This window comes from Perna viridis, chromosome 2, assembly GCF_037379345.1.
Source record: "Perna viridis isolate PV_CMFRI_1.1 ecotype Kerala chromosome 2, ASM3737934v1, whole genome shotgun sequence".
Classification (NCBI taxonomy): Eukaryota; Metazoa; Mollusca; class Bivalvia; order Mytilida; family Mytilidae; genus Perna; species Perna viridis.
Window position 1 is genome coordinate 17,993,929 of NC_142446.1, and position 20,419 is coordinate 18,014,347.

Below are 20,419 nucleotides of genomic sequence, written 5' to 3' on the forward strand. Positions count from 1 at the left end.
ATTTTTTTTTCATCATTTTAACAATATGCTCATTCCAAAACAATACATATAAATGTTCATCCTATTCCAATATTCTCTCTCTCTCTCTCTCTCATGCACAATAACAACAAAATCATCATTACTATATTTATGAAGAAATTGTAATTGTAACGTTCTCCATCAACAATATAAAAAAACAGAAGATAATTTAAGCGTCCTTTCTTGTATTAATGTAGGCTGAACTAAAAGCTTTAAGTCACTAATAATCATTTATCATGCTGGGAAAAAACTGTAAAAAAAATGTTCTTTGATTGGCGTTATTACAAGAATCGAACCCCTTGGTTCCTAGATTCAGGACGTTTCTTTTTAATTGTCGATGGTGTAGATGCCCTTTTACGACCCGCAAAGACACTTCGGAGTGGTTCTTCAATGGTAGGGTCACTTCCACGAATGATTTGTGTATATAGAACAGCGAACTCTCTACAAATAAAAACGAAACCTGTCATAAATTGTTCCCACGTATTTGGTCGAACAATCGTAATAATTTGTATTAGGCGACATCATTCCCTAGATGAAACTGTTCGACTTAAACGCAATCAATATGCACCCACCATATAGTGGAGGAGTAGACATGTCTCAATTTACAATTAAAATGTCTATTATTTTATTAATTTAAACAGACGTTTCTCTCCAGCTGCCCTTAAATAAACAAAGCAAAATATTGAAGAAAACAAAAACAAAAACAACCAAACAAAATCAAACAAAACAAAACAAACCACGAAATGAAAACAAAACAAACCACGAAATGAAAACAAAACAAAACAAATTCGGAACTCAACATGTGGCTGTGTCGTGAAGTCATATGAGTACAACTAAATTGCCATACGAGCAAAGCTGGTACGTAAAAGCCTTATCAGCAGATGCCAACCTGCCTACAAAAATTAAGCTATAGGACAGTACTAAAAATGACATAAATATATCTTAATTGGTCATATAATTTAGTTTTTAAAATAATCTCCATATATGACAAGAGCTACTATAAGTATACTCATTTTACTTTTGGCTTGTTATAAATTATACAACACTCATGTACAGAAAGTTTACAGCTACTGAAAGGTCAAAATATAAATTTTAAAATAAGAAAACCATAAAAGTTTAAAACAGCATCAATATTATGAATGAAGGGCTCACTTCATTTGGAAATTCCTGCTCCTTGTTTCTCGTATAGATCGTTTAAGTGTTTGTACTTTTCTCTTATCTGGAATCTTGTCAGATTTCTAAAAAAAAACAAAAACACCATTACGAAACAGTTCAAGCAAATTTTAATTTTCGATCCAACAAGATAGAATAATTCAACAAAGGTGTCTGTTAAAAGCAAACGTTTTCAGTAGATTGAAATAAACGTATATTTCTCAATTTCATAGTCTTTATATGTTCTATTGATAAGACTTAGATAATATCAAAGTTTCCATAATCGAAAGTACAGCACTATAGAGCTTTCTGATATGAAATCAAAACGAGAATGAATTAATCTTGGTTTTATACAAAAAGAAGATAGATGGGGCTGTGGCTGATTGGTCCGAGTGCTCACAAAGTTGTGCATATCTGAAAGACAAGTGTAGCAAATAACCAGATTATAATATGGGGCATGCTGACCGGGTCTAGTTTTACCGATTTTCAAAAACATTGAATTTCGGGCTTTCCTCCTCCTTCGATTTGTCTCGGCAGATAATAAAACAATCCCCTTCTACTTTCATGACATTCAATTATTTTATGGTACAATAATAATAATAATAATAATAATAATAAAAATGCATAAAACACACACACACATCAACAGCTTTACACAATGTATACGAACAGAACAGTTGATACAATTTAGCCAGGAGTTAAAACGTTACAATTTATTTGTTTTATAATTTTACAATTTTCTTCAGTGCAGATTTTTTTATATGAAAATAACTGCTGAAACTTTTTGCGATTTTTCACATGATTATTGTGGATATACTTTGGATATACTATTAATCTGACATATTTCATCCCGGTGGAGTTGTTCTCTCTTTGACATATTCACCATATCTATTCTAGTTACAAATAATTGTAGGCAAAACTAGTATGTTGTGTCGAGCTTGCTGGAGTGTCTTTAAATTTTACAAGGTAAGAAGTTAACCAAAATTATTTTTAGTATTAAATCCACGTGTAAACCGATATCAAATACTTTCTGGAAATATCAGGAAATCGAGTAATAAACACGTGTTGTCCATCTTCATAGATTTCGAGAAATAATACAATCCACCCTAAATCAAACAACTCACGCTTAATCCTGCGACTAACCCTAAATTATATAACCCACCCTTAATACTCCAGCCAAATCTACATTTTAAAACTTTCTGCAATTCCTACAACCTATCTTAAATCATATAACACACACACACACACACACACACACACACACACACACACACACACACATTGTAACTCCTACAACCTATCCTAAATCATATAACACACACACCCACTGTAATTCTTGCAACCTATCCTAAATCATATAACACACACACCCACTGTAACTCCTACAACCTATCCTAAATCATATAACACACACCCACCCACTGTAATTCCTACAACCTATCCTAAATCATGTAACACACACACACACCCACTGTAATTCCTACAACCTATCCTAAATCATATAACACACACACATCCACTGTAATTCATACAACCTATCCTAAATAATGTAACACACACACACACCCACAGTAATTCCTACAACCTATACTAAATCATATAACACACACACACGCACTGTAATTCCTGCAACCTATCCTAAATCATATAACACGCACACCGACTGTAATTCATACAACCTATCCTTAAACATATAAAACACACACCCACTGTAACTCCTACAACCTATCCTAAATCATATAACACACACACACACACACCCACTGTAATACCTACAGCCTATCCTAAATCATATAACACATACACACCCACAGTAATTCCTACAATCTATCCTATATCATATAACACACACACCTACTGTAATTCCTGCAACCTATCCTAAATCATATAACACACACACACACTCTAACTCCTACAACCTATCCTAAATCATATAACACACACACCCACTGTAATTCATACAACCTATCCTAAATCATATAACACACACACCCACTGTAATTCATACAACCTATCCTAAATCAAATATTACACACACACCCACTGTAACTCCTACAACCTATCCTAAATCATATAACACACACACCCACTGTAATTCATACAACCTATCCTAAATCATATAACATTCTCTAAATCCTGCTATCAACGTTAAATCACCCACGCTAAATCCTAAACTCACTTTGAATCGTACAACTTGTTCCAAACCCTATAACCCATCATAAATCCTACAATCCACTCTAAATCTTATAACCCATCCTATATCCAAAACTCAACCTACATGCCACAACCCACCCAAAGTCCTACGACACATCTTAAATTATGATTAAACCCCCCTCTGAATCCTCAAATCAATTATAAATCCTATTAACCCTTCTTAAATCATGTATCTCACCCTTAATCCCACAAACCATCCAAATCCGCTTAAGGCGTAAAGCATAAAAATAAACCTTCATTGCGTGGATTATATCATCCGAAGTGATCATTTCTTCCTTTTCCAATTCGAACTCCGGGAAAAGGTCATAAACATCCATTTCGTTTTCCCTCAAGACTTCCACTACATTGATTAAATTAAAAGTAAGCGGATCAGTGGTCTTCTCACGACGTGATGGAGGGCGTGAGATCATGACCGTCATTCCACGCTTGGTTTGTAAAGTATTGACAGCATCCACTAGCTCTGCATCAATATCAATACCCTGTGATGAAGTTATAAAAAAAAATTAACACAATAAATAAAAAAATAGAAAAACAAAAGTAAACAAAACTTCAATTCAGAATTGAAAAAAAAACTTGCCTTTGCAAGAGTTTTTTTTAAGTACCATCCATTTTGATAAAATGTTTGTAATTTTCACAGCTGCTAAGATTGTTAGTGATTTCCTCCCTGGAACTCTACGGTCGACAGTTGTTTCACACCTGTACTCTACGATCGCTAGTCATTTCTTACTTTAACTCTTCGAGTGTCAGTCGTTTCTTCCCTTTAACTCCACGATCTCAAGTCGTTTCTTACCTGTAACTGTACGGTTTTCTGTCGCTTCTTACCTGAAATCCTACGGTCATCAGTCGTAACCAACCTGTGGGTCTCCTATCGTCTGTCGTTTCCTACATGTAACTGTACAATCGTCAGTCGTTACCTACGTGTAACTATACATATGTTAGTCGTTCCTCACTTGTAACTAAGATCGTCAGTCGTTACCTACGCGTAAATCTACGATCGTTAGTAGTTTCTTACATGTAGCTCTATGAACACCTGTAGTTAACTTCCTGTAAATCTACGATCGTTAATAGTTTCTTGCCTGTAATTCCATTATTGTCAGTCGGTACCTTCCTGTAACTGTATGATCGTCATTCGTTACCTACGTATAAATCTACGATCGTAAGCTACTCTATGATCGTCGATCGTTACATTCCTGTAACTTTACCGGTAGTTAGTCGTTTCATAGTTGTAATTCTATGGTCTTCAGACGTTTTTTACCTGTAACTCTTCGGTAGTCAGACGTTACTTACCTGTAACTCTTCGGTCGTCAGTCGTTACCTTCCTGGGACTCGTTACCTACGAGTAAATCTACAAACGTTCGACGTTTTTTATACCTGTTACTCTATGGTCGTCAGTCGTTAGCTTCCTGTAACTTTACTGTAGTCTGTCGTATCTTACCTGTAACTCTACGGTAGTCAGTCGTTTCTTCATTCTTGATGAGTAAGGTTTAAGTAGCGTTAGAGCACCAACAGCAGATATCAAATTGAAGGAAATCTAGGGAAAAAATATTTGATTAAATATCTTTGATGGCGTTTTAGTGTTTTTGCTTTAAGAAACAGAATGGAAAATAGGAAATAAATCATGTTCATCAATACAAAAATGAAGTATTTGCAACTGAATGTTTGCAAGTAATTGAATTAATGATTTAAAGTACTTTCTACATTGACCTTTTTTGGATGATAAATAATTTTATAGTAATTTATAGTAATTTGCTTTTATTTAGAGCGAGTAACTGTGAGACTTAATAAAGACAGATGGGTCTGGAAATGTTTTTTACATTTTGGATTCTTCAGCTTCCCCTTTTTCAGCATGATAGATTTCACTTTAATCATGATTTGTTTAAAACAGTTCTCACTATTCTAACATAATCACATAAACTTTTCTCATAACGAAGATCTGAGATAAATCAAAAGTTAATTGGAATTTGTCCGTTTACGGTGCCTAAATAACGATGCTTTACGAAGCTAGTTTGTGGTATACATTGATCAGTCTAGTACTTTTAGCATTTATGATAGAAACAACACAACAATTAACAAATTTAAGTAAACCATGCAGAATTATACTTTCTTTTCAAGAAGAGTAATTCCACTTTGAATTTTCCTCGAATTTAATTTTTTAGGCAGAAGAGTTCTTCTTTTTTTGTTGCTTTTCTTACGGGAAGGTTTTTTACGATTCCTTTCTTTCAGCTAGTTTATAGGAGACAATATCATTTAGTCTCAAAGTATCATTAATATCCGTTTACCATGCGATTTCCTGTAACGCCTTTCACAATTAAACTCTGTCAACTCGGATTTGATTCAGATTATTTCATTGTATGGAAGCAGATTAGATACTTATGTTTCAAAAGTACCATACACCGTTAAAAACATCATTCGGCCTTTGAAAACCAACTTTAAATTACCTTAAAAAGATACTAGTAATACATTCTTTGTACAAAACATTCTTTGGTCTAAATACAATAGTTCAATTTATGATTCACAGTGCAGTAAAAAATCATCAACTTAATTGTAGAGTGAGGAGATTTGACATCTCAACTTTGCCTTAGCAAGTTCTATCCATTAAAAACCCGAAGAAATAACAAGGATTTCATTCAAACTTTTCAAAAACATTTTAGGCGTGGTAAATCAAATCATGAAAAGCAATGTGGGGGTTACTGGACAAAACTTATACATGTTTTGAAGTGGTGTCTGAAAATCTGACAAAACAATGGCTGAACATGAACAGCATTGTAGACCCATAATTGGGTTGCACTTTATCATTATTTGCCTTCCAGTATGTAGTCCTTGAACTGGGAGGGTCACACGTGCACCCCCACTCATCAACTTCACGGTGATTTTTAGGTACCTTTATACCTCGCATCACCGAATCAGTTTGTCGCCAAAGAATATTCTCGGATTCTTTTTCAGTATAAGTCTACATTTGTACCCCACCGAGTCAAAAAGCCAAGATTTTTGTGACTCAATTGTTTGAGCGTCTAAGCCTTCCTAGGACAGCATGCGTAAACAAACTAAACACATTAATGTATCATTATGTAGCCCAATGTCTAAGCTTTACAATGGCAACAGGAAAGTTTGGTAACACTTGGGGTTTCGGGGTAAAATGAAAAAAATGTACTCTTATCCCACCGAAAAATCGCCCAACATCGAAGTCAGAATTTATCCAAAAAATGGGATTTTCGGTTTTTCCGTAAAAAGTCACACGAATTCGACTCTACAAATTATTGCTCAATTAAAACGTCTCAAATTTGGTATCATTCGATAGATAATTTAATTTCTACACAAATAAACCACGAAAGACCAATTTTCAAGAAGGAAAGATAAAAAAAAATATAAAAAATAATACCCCTACCCCTTGAAAACTGGTCTCAGTATCAAACAGAATTCTCATTTACAGCATACTGTTACCGTAGAATTCATATTTTGGGCATTCATAATTAAGATAATGATGTACAAAAAAATATCTGATCAATTCAGGCGCTTAGATTTGCTTTTGGGGTGACAATACTATAAAATCGAAAAAAGGGGAATTGTCAGAATTTCAGAATTTCTTCTATATCACCCGTCATTGTCGTCGTCATTTTTTTTTCATAATACCGTAGTTTAAACAAGCTTTTGTTTGATATGGTACATTAATATAGTGTCTCAGCTTCCAAATGAGTCCAAGTAATAGATATTTGAATTTTTGGCATATAAACGGTGTACAATCGACATTTTGGGTATTATTGTTTTAATCATCGACGTATCCAACATATCTTTTCTTTCAGGCGCGTACTTTTCAGTTTCAATATGACAATAATGAGTTTTTCATGGAAATGGGAATTTTCGGAATTTCATACTTTCTTCCATTTAACTGGTATTTGGCATTTTTTTCCAGTACCCTACTTCAAACAAGATTTTGTATATTCAAACACATCTATGTAGTATCTAAGTTTTCCAATGAGCCAATGTAATGCATAATTTAACATATTCCAAGGCATTTAGGCGAAAGAATGGTTCCACATACCCCCTTAACTTTCCGTGAAAGCCCACAATTCGTATGAGGTAGATAAGCATTTTCCAAATGGTGTGCCAATTTATTCATCGTAGTTGCTTCTTTGAAACCTTATTTGTATAAAAGTAATGATATCAAACAAAATCAAGTTACAGAAGAAATTGAGAAATTCTGAAAATTCCCTTTTTTCCCTTTTTACGATTTTACAATAATTGTAACCCCAAAAAGAAAATCTAAGCCCCTGAATTGATCAGATACGTTTTGTACATCATTATCTTCATTATGAATGCCTATAATATGTGTTCAACGGTGCCTGTATGCTGTGAATGAGGATTCCGTTTGATGTTGGGACCAGTCTTCAAGGGAAAGGGGTAATATTTCTAACATTTTTAACTTTCTGGAAAATTAGTTTTTCGTTGTTTATTTGTATAGAAAATTGAAATATCTATCGAATGATACCAAATTTGAGAGGTGTTAGTGGAGCTATAAACTATAGAGTCGAATATATATGACTTTTTACGGTGAATTTCGAAAATTCCATTTTTCGCTTTTTTGGGGGGATAAATTCTGGCTACAAAAATCGCCCAAATTCATCAAAAGAACTCCAAAAGTATTAACTGTGATAAAACTAAACAGCAAATACCAAATGAGCCATTTTTTTAATGAAGCATAAACACTGTAAGGGTTTTGACATGGAAAAGTCAAGCGATTTTTCGGTGGGGTAGGGGTATATTTTTTTCATTTTATCCTAAAATCCCCAAAAATATATATACGTAAAAAATGGATTTTTGCCAAAAAAAAAATACAAAAAAAAGCTTCAGTTCATTTTTTGGCGACAAAAAGATTCGTAAATGGGAGGTATAATGGTACCTGAAAATCATATTTTGGTTGATGAGTTGGAGTTGCACGTACGGGGGTTATCTCAGCCCCACGTACTGATAACATTAGTATATCTATGCTTTTCACACTAACAAACCAGTTTTGAAGATCGTTCTAAATGCAAATCTCATTACATACATATATTTACAGTTATACCTTTAGAGTCTTTAAATGTCTGTTGTATGGTATAATTGTAGATATAACTCTAGCTACTTTATCTGTCAGGCGATTGGAACTAATGTCTAACTCCTCGAGTGAATCTTGATTTCTTAATGCCTCGAATACTGCTATACCCCCATCTTCACCAAACCCGTTCATCGCAACATTAAACTTAACAAGTTGTGAATTTGCCTGATAAATAAAAACGATCCATTGTGATTCCGTAAAAACAAAAAGTAACAGTTTTCAAACCGACTGAAGTTTCAAAACTTTTTAAGAGAACCAGAAGCCCAAAATCAATGCAGCAATATGTATTAAGTCGATTTGGAAACTACTTGTACGCATAGACAAATCTCACTTTTACATTAACAAAAAGTAAGGAAAAAAAATGAATGAATAAAACGATAAAAGCTTCGCGATACGTAGACCATTAAACAATGTACATTTGTGACAAATGTGGACACACAATTCATTTTTGACGCATGTTAGGAATGATGGATTGACTAACCATTTAGATAATCAATTGGTAATGCATACTCAGAATCCATTTTAATTATAAAACAGTGTACAAGAGTATGGACCACTTTGGACCCCTTTATTTATGAAACGGTTAATGATTGAGCAAATTAGTTGCATACTACTATATATACTAAAAAGGTACAATTTGAAAAAAAAATCAGTTACACCAGATGAAAAATTAAAAAAACTTAACTTTAACTTCCTAAAAATAACGTTTTTGGCCCCTTTGGCCCCTTGTAAATGAAAAGGGGTAAGAGATATTCCAAATCTGATTTAAAATTGTCATGAGGAATCTAATAAAAAAAATCTAAATCGGACCAGAAATTTAGATTTTTAGGACGTGATCCTAAATTGGTCCCCTAAAACCTTAAAATGATAAAAAAAAATATGTATAGTCTGTTAAATACTCGTTAAAACAGAATTCATAATTTAAAAAAAAAGTAGTAGAAGGGCAATTATTCAAATATCGGTTCACAAATTTTTACGAATATTGGTATAAAAGCAGCCTCTGTCATAATCTGACTAAACTTAATAGTTTTTTGAGATATTTTCGAAAATATACATTTTGACCCTATTTTTTGTTTAATTTTTAGTAACGGCGGCAATGTTTTTACACGGATTTGAGCAGGATACACTAAGAAACAAACATGTCAAGTTTGGTTCTAATCGGTCTAGTAAGTTCAGAGGAGAAGATTTTTTAAAATGCCCACGGACGACGGTCGCCAAGTGAGGACAATTGCTCACCTGGCCTTCGGTCAGGTGAGCTAATAATTTATGAAAATTTCATGACATTCGGTAAACAAGTTAAGTTATCGCACGGAAATGAATATAAAATAAATGATGACGAAGGAATCGTAACATAATACGCGTATAATAATCATATTTATTCATTAAATTATATTTAACACAAAGATATATAAATACACCCTGCCATGATATTTTCTCCAAAATCATTTGAGGTGAAGGATAACTTGCTAATAGAACGAAAACAGTTTTATTCACACAAATAGCTAGGAACGATAATCTATGAAGACATTGTATTCTGGAAAGAATAAGGATCCCAGCTGTGGAAGTCGGCATCACTAGAAATCAATATGCCATCAAATAAAGGGCTTCATATTTGTTAGTTTAGGTAAATAATTACGGGGCGCCGAATTTGACTCTTGTGGTTTTGTACTCAATATTCAATTTTGCACAGACAAAAGTGAGTTTTGTTCAACAAAAATGAGTTCAGATTAACAAAATTTATACCATACTGTACAAATTTAACTTTTGTCATCTTTCAGTGGACAATTTTTTTAAATTCTATCATAACAAAATCACTTTTGTATGCAATTTAACACGACATTCACGTTTGTGTCACAAAAGTAAATTTTGTATGCAATTTAGTTTACAGAATCCTTGGGATATGCAAATATCATATGGGTGATGAGCTATTCTGCAAAAGTAAGTAATAAATAATAAAGTATTACTTTTCCAGAATACCACAACAACCATATAATATGCCCAATACTAAGTCAATTTTCTATGCAAATAAGTTAATATTTGCATACCTATTTGACTAGTCCGAATTTCCTCTGATCCTGCAACCCTCCTCTTTTTTATTTGGATATCGTTCTGACCCCAACCTGACATATCAATATCCAAATAAAAAGGAGGAGAGTTGCAGGATCAGAGGAAATTCGGACTAGTCAAATAGGTTTGCAAATATTAACTTATTTGCATAGAAAATTTGTGTACACAAAACTGATTACAAACAGATCAAGTCCCATTCGGCGCCCCGTAAATAATAACCACGAGCTGGTGTGCGAATTAAATGCTATACTACCTTCAAACCACCTGCTAGTACAATAGCTCCCTTTTTCCCGATACGGTTCCAGCTAAGATCTAGTACCTCAAGCGTTATGTTGCTACCTTAAATATAAATGTATATGTTCGGAACATGTTATATAGGTAGGAATACTAAGTAGTTTATTGTGTTGCGTAAGCTTACTTCACGATGTTACAAGGACCAAATTTATTGAATAGCAAATGATATCGTCTAAATTTAAAATATTGCATTTCCATGTGCTGTGCACGTGCTTTTAAGAGCAACATCTCACCAGCAGCATAACAACCAAATACAAACGAATTACAAGAGGTTCCATCATTGTGACAGATTTACGATACGCATGAAAAATCGCGTTAAGCTTAATGAAACAAATAGTCCCGTTTCTGCTTGTAATACCATCGTAGAATAGTTTTTGCTTTTTTGATTTTTTTTGTAGTACACGACGTTTTGTATATTACCTATTGTGTTCCCGATATGCTTAGCTGTCTCGTCGCCAAGTTTATTTCGTCGCAAATACAGTTCTCGTAGATACACATTGTTCTAAAACAAATAGAAGCAAATTAGGCAAACTAACATACAAAAAAAAAAACGCAAAAAATCAAACTAACAAAAGAAAAAAAAAACCGAAACCAATTTAACAAACAAACACAAGTAAAAACACTTCGTATATTTACAAAAAACATAAAATCAATAAAGACGTTGAACCTCGGAAGTCACGAGATATTTATAAGTATTTTGAAAACTTTATAACCCGCTGATGGTAATTTGTTCTTTCTGTATTTCCAAAAAGATTACTTATTTTAAAATGGGGCCAGCGCTTTCATCACTACTAGAACTACACACATACACACAATACTGATTTCTCAATGTGTAATATTGATAACTTATATAGCCCACTAATGCAGCCAATCACGTGGAATCCATATATGTCAAGGGCATTAAAGTGTAAGTTTGCGATTTTTTTTTCAAATTTTTCATATGTATTTGGAACCCTATACTGACGAAAAAAAACCAACACTAACATCTAAAATATTTGTAATAAGCCTAAAATTGGCATCGAAATATCAGAATCCTTTACTACGAAGATTACGTGAGTGGTCACAGGTGGCGTTGTATTTGATCATGGGTGTTGTCATCGATATGTGTAATAACCGCAAGGCCAAAAATCGAAGTGACCCAATATACGCCGATTAAGTCAATTGCAATATGCGGTGAAAGGTAGACGGTTGTTTCACGTTCGGTTGCTCAGGTAAAGTCTTTTTATCATCCCTGACCCAAGGGATAAGTTTTCACTGTATGAGCAATAGTTGGTAAACACAAATTTCCATGTCACTGCTTCAACATACGTATGCAACAGAGTCAACTTAGTCTGCGAAGATCACTTTAATGAAAGCTTCTTTGAAAGAAGTCCGGTGGTAATTTTATTTTTATTTTTCCACCTATTGTAAAGCAAACGTTATCAATCATAATTTAAAACTTTTCTGGTACCACCGTCTCATCGTAGGTTTTTGATGTTTGTAAGGTTTTAAAAAAATAAATCCACAAAATATTGAATCGCATTATTCTTTCCGGAGTATTTTCACTCTCCATTACCTTTTTTTTTTTATTTAATTTCAATCCTATCCACAAAAGGTACGGTGTTTGTTGAAAAATTTTATGCTTTAAAATTACTTTTTTTTTTATAAAGCTCTAATAAAAAAGTAATTTTTAGATTTTTTAGATTTAGATTATAAATACTCGTGAGAGCAGTCAAGGACGTTATAAACCTTAAGTAATAGTTTTCGTAAAAGGGTCAATTTATATTCAGGAAAATAATTAGGTTGATATGCAATTAAAAAGAAAAAGAGTCGTGAAAATTGGTGATGAACAAAAAAAAAAAAAAACAAAAAATCCCAATTGACTATGACGACTGTGTTTCTTCCAAGTATGATCATTCATTTTGTTTATTAATTGTAATATGTAAAAATTACCATCTGATTGATTGTCTTTTGGATACAATAATGAGTCAATTAACTTCGATCTGTGATATTTCTTACAAACGTGTACAATTTTTGTAAAACCATAGTGTTGAAAAATAAGTTACATCATAATTTTAAAGTAAACACATATCATATCAAAGTAAAATTAATAAATAATATTTAGTTGCACATTTTGATGCTTGTTCTGACGAATATCAAAATAAGTTTACAGCTATTTTTGGGGGAAAAAGCAATTTTGATTTATATCATAATCAATAGTACGATGAAGGTGAAACTTTTTAACGCTCCCGCAGATACATTAATTAAAAACAACTTTTGTCCGCTCTGATTTGATATTTTATACTTACAACCTTCAAGTATGGCAAATTTTGTAATGATATATATTTGTCCTAAAGCATTATACTGATTGTCGTGGTCTGATATGTCTATTGGGCGAAATGTCCGGCATCCATAAGGAATTATTGGTTGTCATTGTCCGAAATGTCTTTGGGTCGAATTGTCCGGCACTGGTTAACATTATGGTTCTTATATTTGCGAAACGTCTTCAAAGATTTGTTGCATTTAGTTTCGCTTCATTCTGTTCCATTTTGTATAGTTAAATAATGTTTTTATAACCATTCGATTCATTTTTTCGAATTGATTCGTTTCGATTCTTTCTTTTATCGATTATTTTCGTTTCGTTTCGCAATTTTTATGACCCGAGAATTATGGGTAATATTGATTACGTAATTTTCGTAAACATCTGGACGCAATACTGCAGACTATAATGCCAACCCTATCTTGGAAAATCTATGATTCGATTTGTATTTAATTATCGAAACTAGCAAATATTTTCCGAGACTGGTTTTGCTCTCAATCACACATTTACAAGTATACGCAAATGAAACTGCCACTCTGCTGTTTTTTCAGCTCCTGAAAATGCAGGTACAAACCGGATATTGATGCTTTTTCTTGCCATAAGTATACAGAACCAAGTTGATAATACAACCATATACGCTCCCTTTCGGAGCGTATTATAAAAAATGTAACAAAATTTAAAATAAGTTTACTATTTTTGGGGGAAAGAAATCATTTTAAATTTAGATTATAATCAATATTATAAAAACGTATATCTAAATCCACAAGAATCAAATTAGTACCCCACCCTATGAAAAGCATTATTTAATGTCAATTTACATGAAACATCACCTATCAATTAGTTGGTATTTCGATAACAATGCAAACTTATGTTTTAAAACATTTTACACCGACCCCTCGAACTCCAATAATATTTTACAGGTAAATTTTCGGAGATCACAGCATTTGTCCCCAGGGTATTATCTAGTAGTTCGTGTCGGTCAAATAAAGTATACTCAATTGGCATTGTTTGGTTTTTGTTTTATTTAAGAATAAAATTTATTTCATATTAAAAGATGGGATTTTTTTATTTTTAAATTTCACGAATACAAAAATATCAATAAATATTTCTAAGAGCATTGTACAAGTTGTTTAAAAAAGAACAAAAATAGAAAAAAGTGCAAAAATATTTTTCACGATTACAACAGCTTGTATACTTCGGCAACATCGGTCTTATGTTGTTCAACTAATTATTCGGTCTTAAGACGTATATAGTATTGATGGGATTTTAATAGGAGTTATCTTCCCCAGCCTCTGTGCTTGCGATGTCATAAACATAAATATTGTGGACGAAACAGAGACTCGATACGATAGAAAAAAGCCAATATCTCTGTTATGCCGTTACTCTTCGATGTAATGCTTTGCATAGTTACTTACTATCAGATACGATTTAACCCTACTTGTAAAAATCACGAACTTAAACTTTAATAAAATAAAGTTAAAACTTCTATACTTGTATTTGAATTTTTCTTTGACAATCAATCACGTAAAATATAATTTCAATCGTATACTGTGAAAACGTGCAATGTATCTATACGAAATAATCAATTTGATACATTTTAATATTCATCCGCCACATCTCTTTCGCGGTGGAAGTACCTTTAAAGCAGTTATAAACCGGAAGTCGTTTTGATTGACATCAGATGGTTTTAAGACTCAGAAGTCACACAACTTCCGCGTAAAAATGGCATAGCGGCATCTTTAAAAGCAAAAGTATCATTTAAAATCATTCATTCAGAAAGCAAAAACCTATGATTACATCGTTAATATGAGAATTGATACCAATTTAGTTTATAAATGATTTTTTATCAAAAATATTGTACAAGTCGTATTACTTAAAATTGCAACATCATTTTCCGCTGTCGGAGACCTAATGTTTGGGTGTCAGGGTAGGGTAATTTTAAATACAACTATTTGACTGATAAAATAATCTAAGCAATTACAACACTATAAATCTATTCACGGTTTCTATCAAACCCGAAAACTTCAAAACCATCAAGAAAGATATTAAAGTATTCAATAATCACTTTTAGTAACTACTTTATTCTAAATTGGTAGCTGAAACGATACCTCTATTGTCTCCGCTAAGTATTCACCAGCTTTGTCACCAAGGCAACAGTCTACAAGAAATAAGTTAAAAGAAGAGACATTATTCTGTTTCAGAAATCTTCCTTGTGAGGTTTAAGTTATGTCAAATTAAAAAAAGAGAAAATTTCTTGGGTTTTAATGTTACGGAAGCAATAGTGAAAGTATTGATAAAAGGAGACAAGATAAAATACCTGAAACGTCTGCCTTTGTGATGTGTGAGTTACTCTGTAGAATTCTTTTCAGAATTTTTGGACCATCAGTTCCAAGTGGGTTACAAGAAATGTTCTGCAAAAAGACGTCATCAAAGACACATTTTAAAAACAATTCAAAGTCACAGAATAAACTCGCAATAACGAATCTGTAGGAGATATTGAATACTACATACACATGCAAGAACTAACCCGAAAAATGAAATTTACCACAATAGTCCTGACTTGGTACAGGCATTTACTCGCACAAAAGACCATTCGGATATGTTTTTGAATACATGAAAGCTACAAGGCATGCCATAGAAACTTAACTTCAGGGATTTTTAAGTCGCTAATATTGTTAGCGACTCCTTGCACTGGTAATTTCAGTACTTTATATTACCATATGATTTGCATAATTATATATTACTGTGTTATGCGTTGTGCTGCAGATCTGTGCCGTTTTAACCACCATAGCGTCATAGTTCTAGCTTCATACGAGATGAAAATGTACCTCTTAAATATCATCAAGTGTGTTTCTTGCTTGTATGAGAACGGGAAGTTTACATGAAATGATCGGTTAGCATTGAACATTACCCAGTTCCCGATTCACGCACAGGAGCTCGTTACAATACCATACAGGTCATATATATTAGCAGGGGCCCGATATCTATAAATATTCATTGCCAATTTTTAATCTGGTTCCCTTGGCAACATCATAAGCAACCCAAAGATGGCCAAAATGTACCTCTTTAAAAAATATCATACACGTCTATATGTGTTTTTTGCTTATATGAGAACGGGAAGTTTACATCAAACGATGAAATGATTGGTTAGCATTGAATTTATGTAATATTACCAAGTTTCCGATTCAAACACCGAGGCTTGTTACAACTGACTATATAGGTCATATACATTATGAGGGTCTCGATATTTGCATATAGCTGTTGTTTTGATTGAAAACATTCGGTCATCACAGTTACGATCAAGGGAACCAAGATCCTTACGGAAGTCACCCGATTTTAGAGCATATCCCATTCGTGCCATTTTGGATGTTGAAAGTAAGCCAAAATCCGTGGCAGAGAATATCTGACGATTAGGACTTTGAAGACTTCAGTCTTTGATTATGTTTATTATGTTAACAAACCGTAAATTAATTTTATCCCCCGTTCGTACATTACGCCAAAACATACTAACAAGTATGGTTATTAGTTTAAACAATATTTTATTCAGTATAGGACTGAATAGGATCGGGCAGCAGGCAATGGCTATATGAGCCCTCTCCAAAAATACAAGGTACAATATTTACATTCGATAAGCAATACAATATAAATTGTTATGTACATTGAATGTAAATGCATATGATTGGCATGGCCACTGTAATGTGTAAGACACATTGGTTGAAACATTTTTAGTTCTGATATGTATTTATATTCATATATTGGTTAAGAGAGGATCAATGGTCCAACGATGTTAGAACTGTCAAATTTGCGATGCAAATTTTTGGTCGTTCCCTCCGCTGTGACATCTATGGCAACACCGCCATTTTAAGAAATTAAATAAAGAAAAAAGATTTAGTTGAAATTTAACGTAAGTAAGATAGAAACAAAATAAAGTAAAACAGAACAAGAAAACTCAATTTAAAGGGAATTAAGGATTTACAATAGTAAGTAAAAATAAGAAAGGTTTGAAAGTGTTGAAATGGTTTAAGCCAATGGTACAATGTATAACTGAAAAAAAACATTATTTTTAGCAGCAAGTATAAAAATAAAATAATTGTAGTAATATTTAGTCATATCATATATATTGCGATTTACAAATTCGGTGTCACTTTTCTAAGGAAATCTCTTTGATTCCTTAATATATCGATGAACCTCTTCTACAAAAACAATATTGTCATCAGAACACAAATTTGCATTACTAGATAGTAAAATATCTAGATTTATAACAGTATCTAATCGAGAGACCTTTACCATAAGAACCTCTGTAATATTATCATTATACATATGTGGGACAATCAAAGAAAAAATGAATATTATCCTCACATTTATGTAAACAATTTGGACAAGTTGGCTCATCTATAAAAAATCATGAAATAAACTACAAACCTTTATAGTAGGAAGTAGTGATGCGCTGAGGAAGAACTAAATTATCACCTTGTTGTCAGAGCATAAGGATGTTGTCAATGGTAAAATGGAACTATAATTTCTCTAAGGTATTCTGGTGCATGAACATTCAGTATTGTTTAAAAAAATTGAAAGTTAATGCTTCTTGCGTCTACTTGCGTTCTGCACAATCCAGTGATTGTACACATAACTTCAATTTGTACACCCTCATGTACATTTGATTCTTGTTGGGTATAGTTATCCCCCATTGAGTCTGAATACTCAAGGATAGGTCTTATGAATGCCAAATAAATATTTAACAAAGATTTTCTATCCAGTGAGTGTTTAATCTGTCTCAGTGAACTAAATCTGGAACAAGCCTTCTTATATATATTATATATATTAATAATATGAAACTTCCGAGGTGCATTGTATTGAAAATATAAGCCTAAACGATAGTGATTCTCAACTTGCTTAATTACTTCACCTCCTTGTCCAAAGTAAATAACAGGAAATTCTATGTTCCTTCTGGTGAATGTCATGCTCTCAGTTTTAGATGACTTCAAATTAACAGGCCAATTTTTAGCCCAAGTATCAATACAACCTAGGTCATTTGTCAAAGAATGAGGGGAACCTTCAACATGAGTATCTATCAACAAATGATATATATCACCCACAAAAAGGCGAATACTATTACTTATATCATCTACAATACAATTAACGTAAATCAAAAACAAAAAGGGCCCCTCAGACAGATCCTTGAGGTACCCCTGCAGAAATATTGTGAATCCCAGATAAGAAACCATCTAGTTTTTGTCCTACACTTAAATAATCAGAAATCCATTTGACAAGATTTTTGTTTATACCATAACACTAGATCAGGCCACTGTGACATACTTTATCAAAGGCTTTGGATATGTCACAAAAATAAAACAGACATCCTTGCCAGCATCAAGGTTTGAAATTATTATATTATAAATTTCTAACAGCTGATGAACTATCGCCTGGTTTGACTGATATTTTGATAATAGATAATACCTTCACTAACAAGTATATTATTATTAATAAGAGCAAATATGATATGTGACATTATACTTACAATAGAAGTTAAATAATTATTCCGTATCAGCATATCTGACAACTTCTGCAAATGTTTATGTGTAATTCCATTGTCTTGTAGATCTATGGTTTTAAATGTAAGATTATTCTACAAAGATATAGATTATTGTTTGTTTCACTTAGACCGACCTTAGTCATTTGTCTATATATTTATCGTATATATAAATTTTATTACTCGTGATTATGTGTATATGTTCTTGATGTTTTCGTACCAAATATTGAAACACTCGGCCATTTTGATCGCAACATCTTCTGAATTTGTTGATATTATATTTAACTACAAAAAAAAAAAAACAAAACAAAACAAAAAAAAAACAAAAAATAAAAACGAAAAACGAAAAAAAAACAAAAAAACAAAAAAAAAACAAAACAAAGCAAAACAAAACAAAACAAAACAAAACAAAGACAAAAACAAAAACAAGAATACATGAATACATACAAACAAAAACAAAAAACAAAAAACAAAAAACAAACAAAACACAAACAAAGCAAGTTAAAACATATTAAGATACAATAATCAAAAGTATTACCTCGATTTCTTTTGCCATTGCTAGACAATCACTTAAGTTCATGTACCGATATCTCATTTTAAAATCGTCTTCCATAGCATTTCTAATAAGAAAAGTATTAGGTACGATTTTAAGATCCCTACATCTTTGTTTGTATTCTGAAAATACTCCATCCCTCTTTAATTGCTTTGTTTTCTCGTCCAAAATTAAATCAAGTCCAACTGAAAATAAAGCAAATAATTTAATCATGGCCTTTCTACTCTTGCTACCAAACATTTGAACATAAAAGACAAGATTTCATGTTTGTTGCATGTATAGTCTTCTAATTATCTGAAGTAATTGTAAAAATTCTAAACAATTCTCTACTTTTACTTTTACCACTGAAGTTTCAGTTTTTTTCCGAATCAATTCCTCTCATTTCCCCTGTTAAGGATCCTTATAAGGAAATACAAAGGATACAATAATTTACAAGAGAATCTATACCACCGTTTTGAGCCCTTAAAATAGGTTACCAGTGTCCAGGTCGGTGTCATAAGGGTCATCATCGCTATCTTCTGTTTTTATAATTCCTACTTTGGCATCAATGTCAAAATACCTCCTTAAATCTTCTTTTAGCATTGAATGTTTCAGCAGTCTTTCTTTCTTTTCGTTATACATTTCATCACTAATGACTGCAAAATAATCCCAATTAATGTTTTTAATGCCCGACGTGGACAGCCTACCATTGTCTAAACACGATGATTTGTGAGGAGACGACACATCTGACTTTCGCCTGCGTCGTCTCCTGCCTGATAGACGAACATTGTCTGGTAATCTTCTCGATGTTGATGATGGCTTATTTTCTTCGTGTATCCGAGTGAAGTTTGCGTCACTTTCAGAAGAAGAAGACCCTGATCTAACTGGGATATCCGGTAATTTTGTAAATCCAGAAAGTTCATCGAACATTATCAGTAACTTCAGATGTGCTCTGAAAAAGAATGTTTAGAAAATAACACCTTTCAAAAACAACTAAAATTTTCAAAACATATACGTAAGCAGAAACATGTTGAGTAATTTTTAACTTAAAGAAAAACATCCTAGTTAAGACTCTTTCAATTTTTGATAATAACTGATGAACTACCTTCACTGTTGAGTTTAACAATTAGTCCATTATTTCTTTACTACATTATATGTGAGATGGGTTTGAAGTCCAATGAATTGTTTAATATCAAATATTTGATTGAAAGCTCGACATAA

General features: G+C 32.6%; 2 protein-coding genes across 2 annotated transcripts in view; one reads left to right on the plus strand and one right to left on the minus strand.

Moving 5' to 3' along the window:
• On the minus strand, positions 1 to 20,254 carry LOC148623889 (uncharacterized). The gene is made up of 12 exons (XM_088566180.1): positions 19,696 to 20,254; positions 19,205 to 19,404; positions 18,655 to 18,762; positions 15,454 to 15,547; positions 15,245 to 15,294; positions 11,258 to 11,339; positions 10,797 to 10,882; positions 8,447 to 8,641; positions 4,820 to 4,915; positions 3,618 to 3,863; positions 1,171 to 1,256; positions 1 to 459 (listed from the first exon to the last, which is right to left on the minus strand). Exons 1-12 carry the CDS (start codon positions 20,126 to 20,128, stop codon positions 300 to 302), a joined length of 1,836 nt encoding a protein of 611 aa, XP_088422306.1. The 5' UTR covers positions 20,129 to 20,254; the 3' UTR covers positions 1 to 299.
• LOC148623890 (blastula protease 10-like) overlaps positions 19,327 to 20,419 on the plus strand; it is a 10,760-nt gene continuing 9,667 nt past the window's right edge. Inside the window, exon 1 of the mRNA XM_088566181.1 lies at positions 19,327 to 20,094. The gene's annotated coding sequence lies outside the window, so the exon portion shown is untranslated. The remainder of the gene's footprint in view (positions 20,095 to 20,419) is intronic.

Bases quoted from the DNA above. Each gene is read 5' to 3' on its own strand.
- LOC148623889 (XM_088566180.1), bottom strand. From the start codon at position 20,128: ATGTTCGATGAACTTTCTGGATTTACAAAATTACCGGATATCCCAGTT. The intron at 4,916-8,446 runs GTATAACTGTAA...TTTTTTCCCTAG, and splicing joins GACATTTAAAGACTCTAAAG to ATTTCCTTCAATTTGATATC. The intron at 460-1,170 runs GTGAGCCCTTCA...TTTTATTTGTAG, and splicing joins AGCAGGAATTTCCAAATGAA to AGAGTTCGCTGTTCTATATA.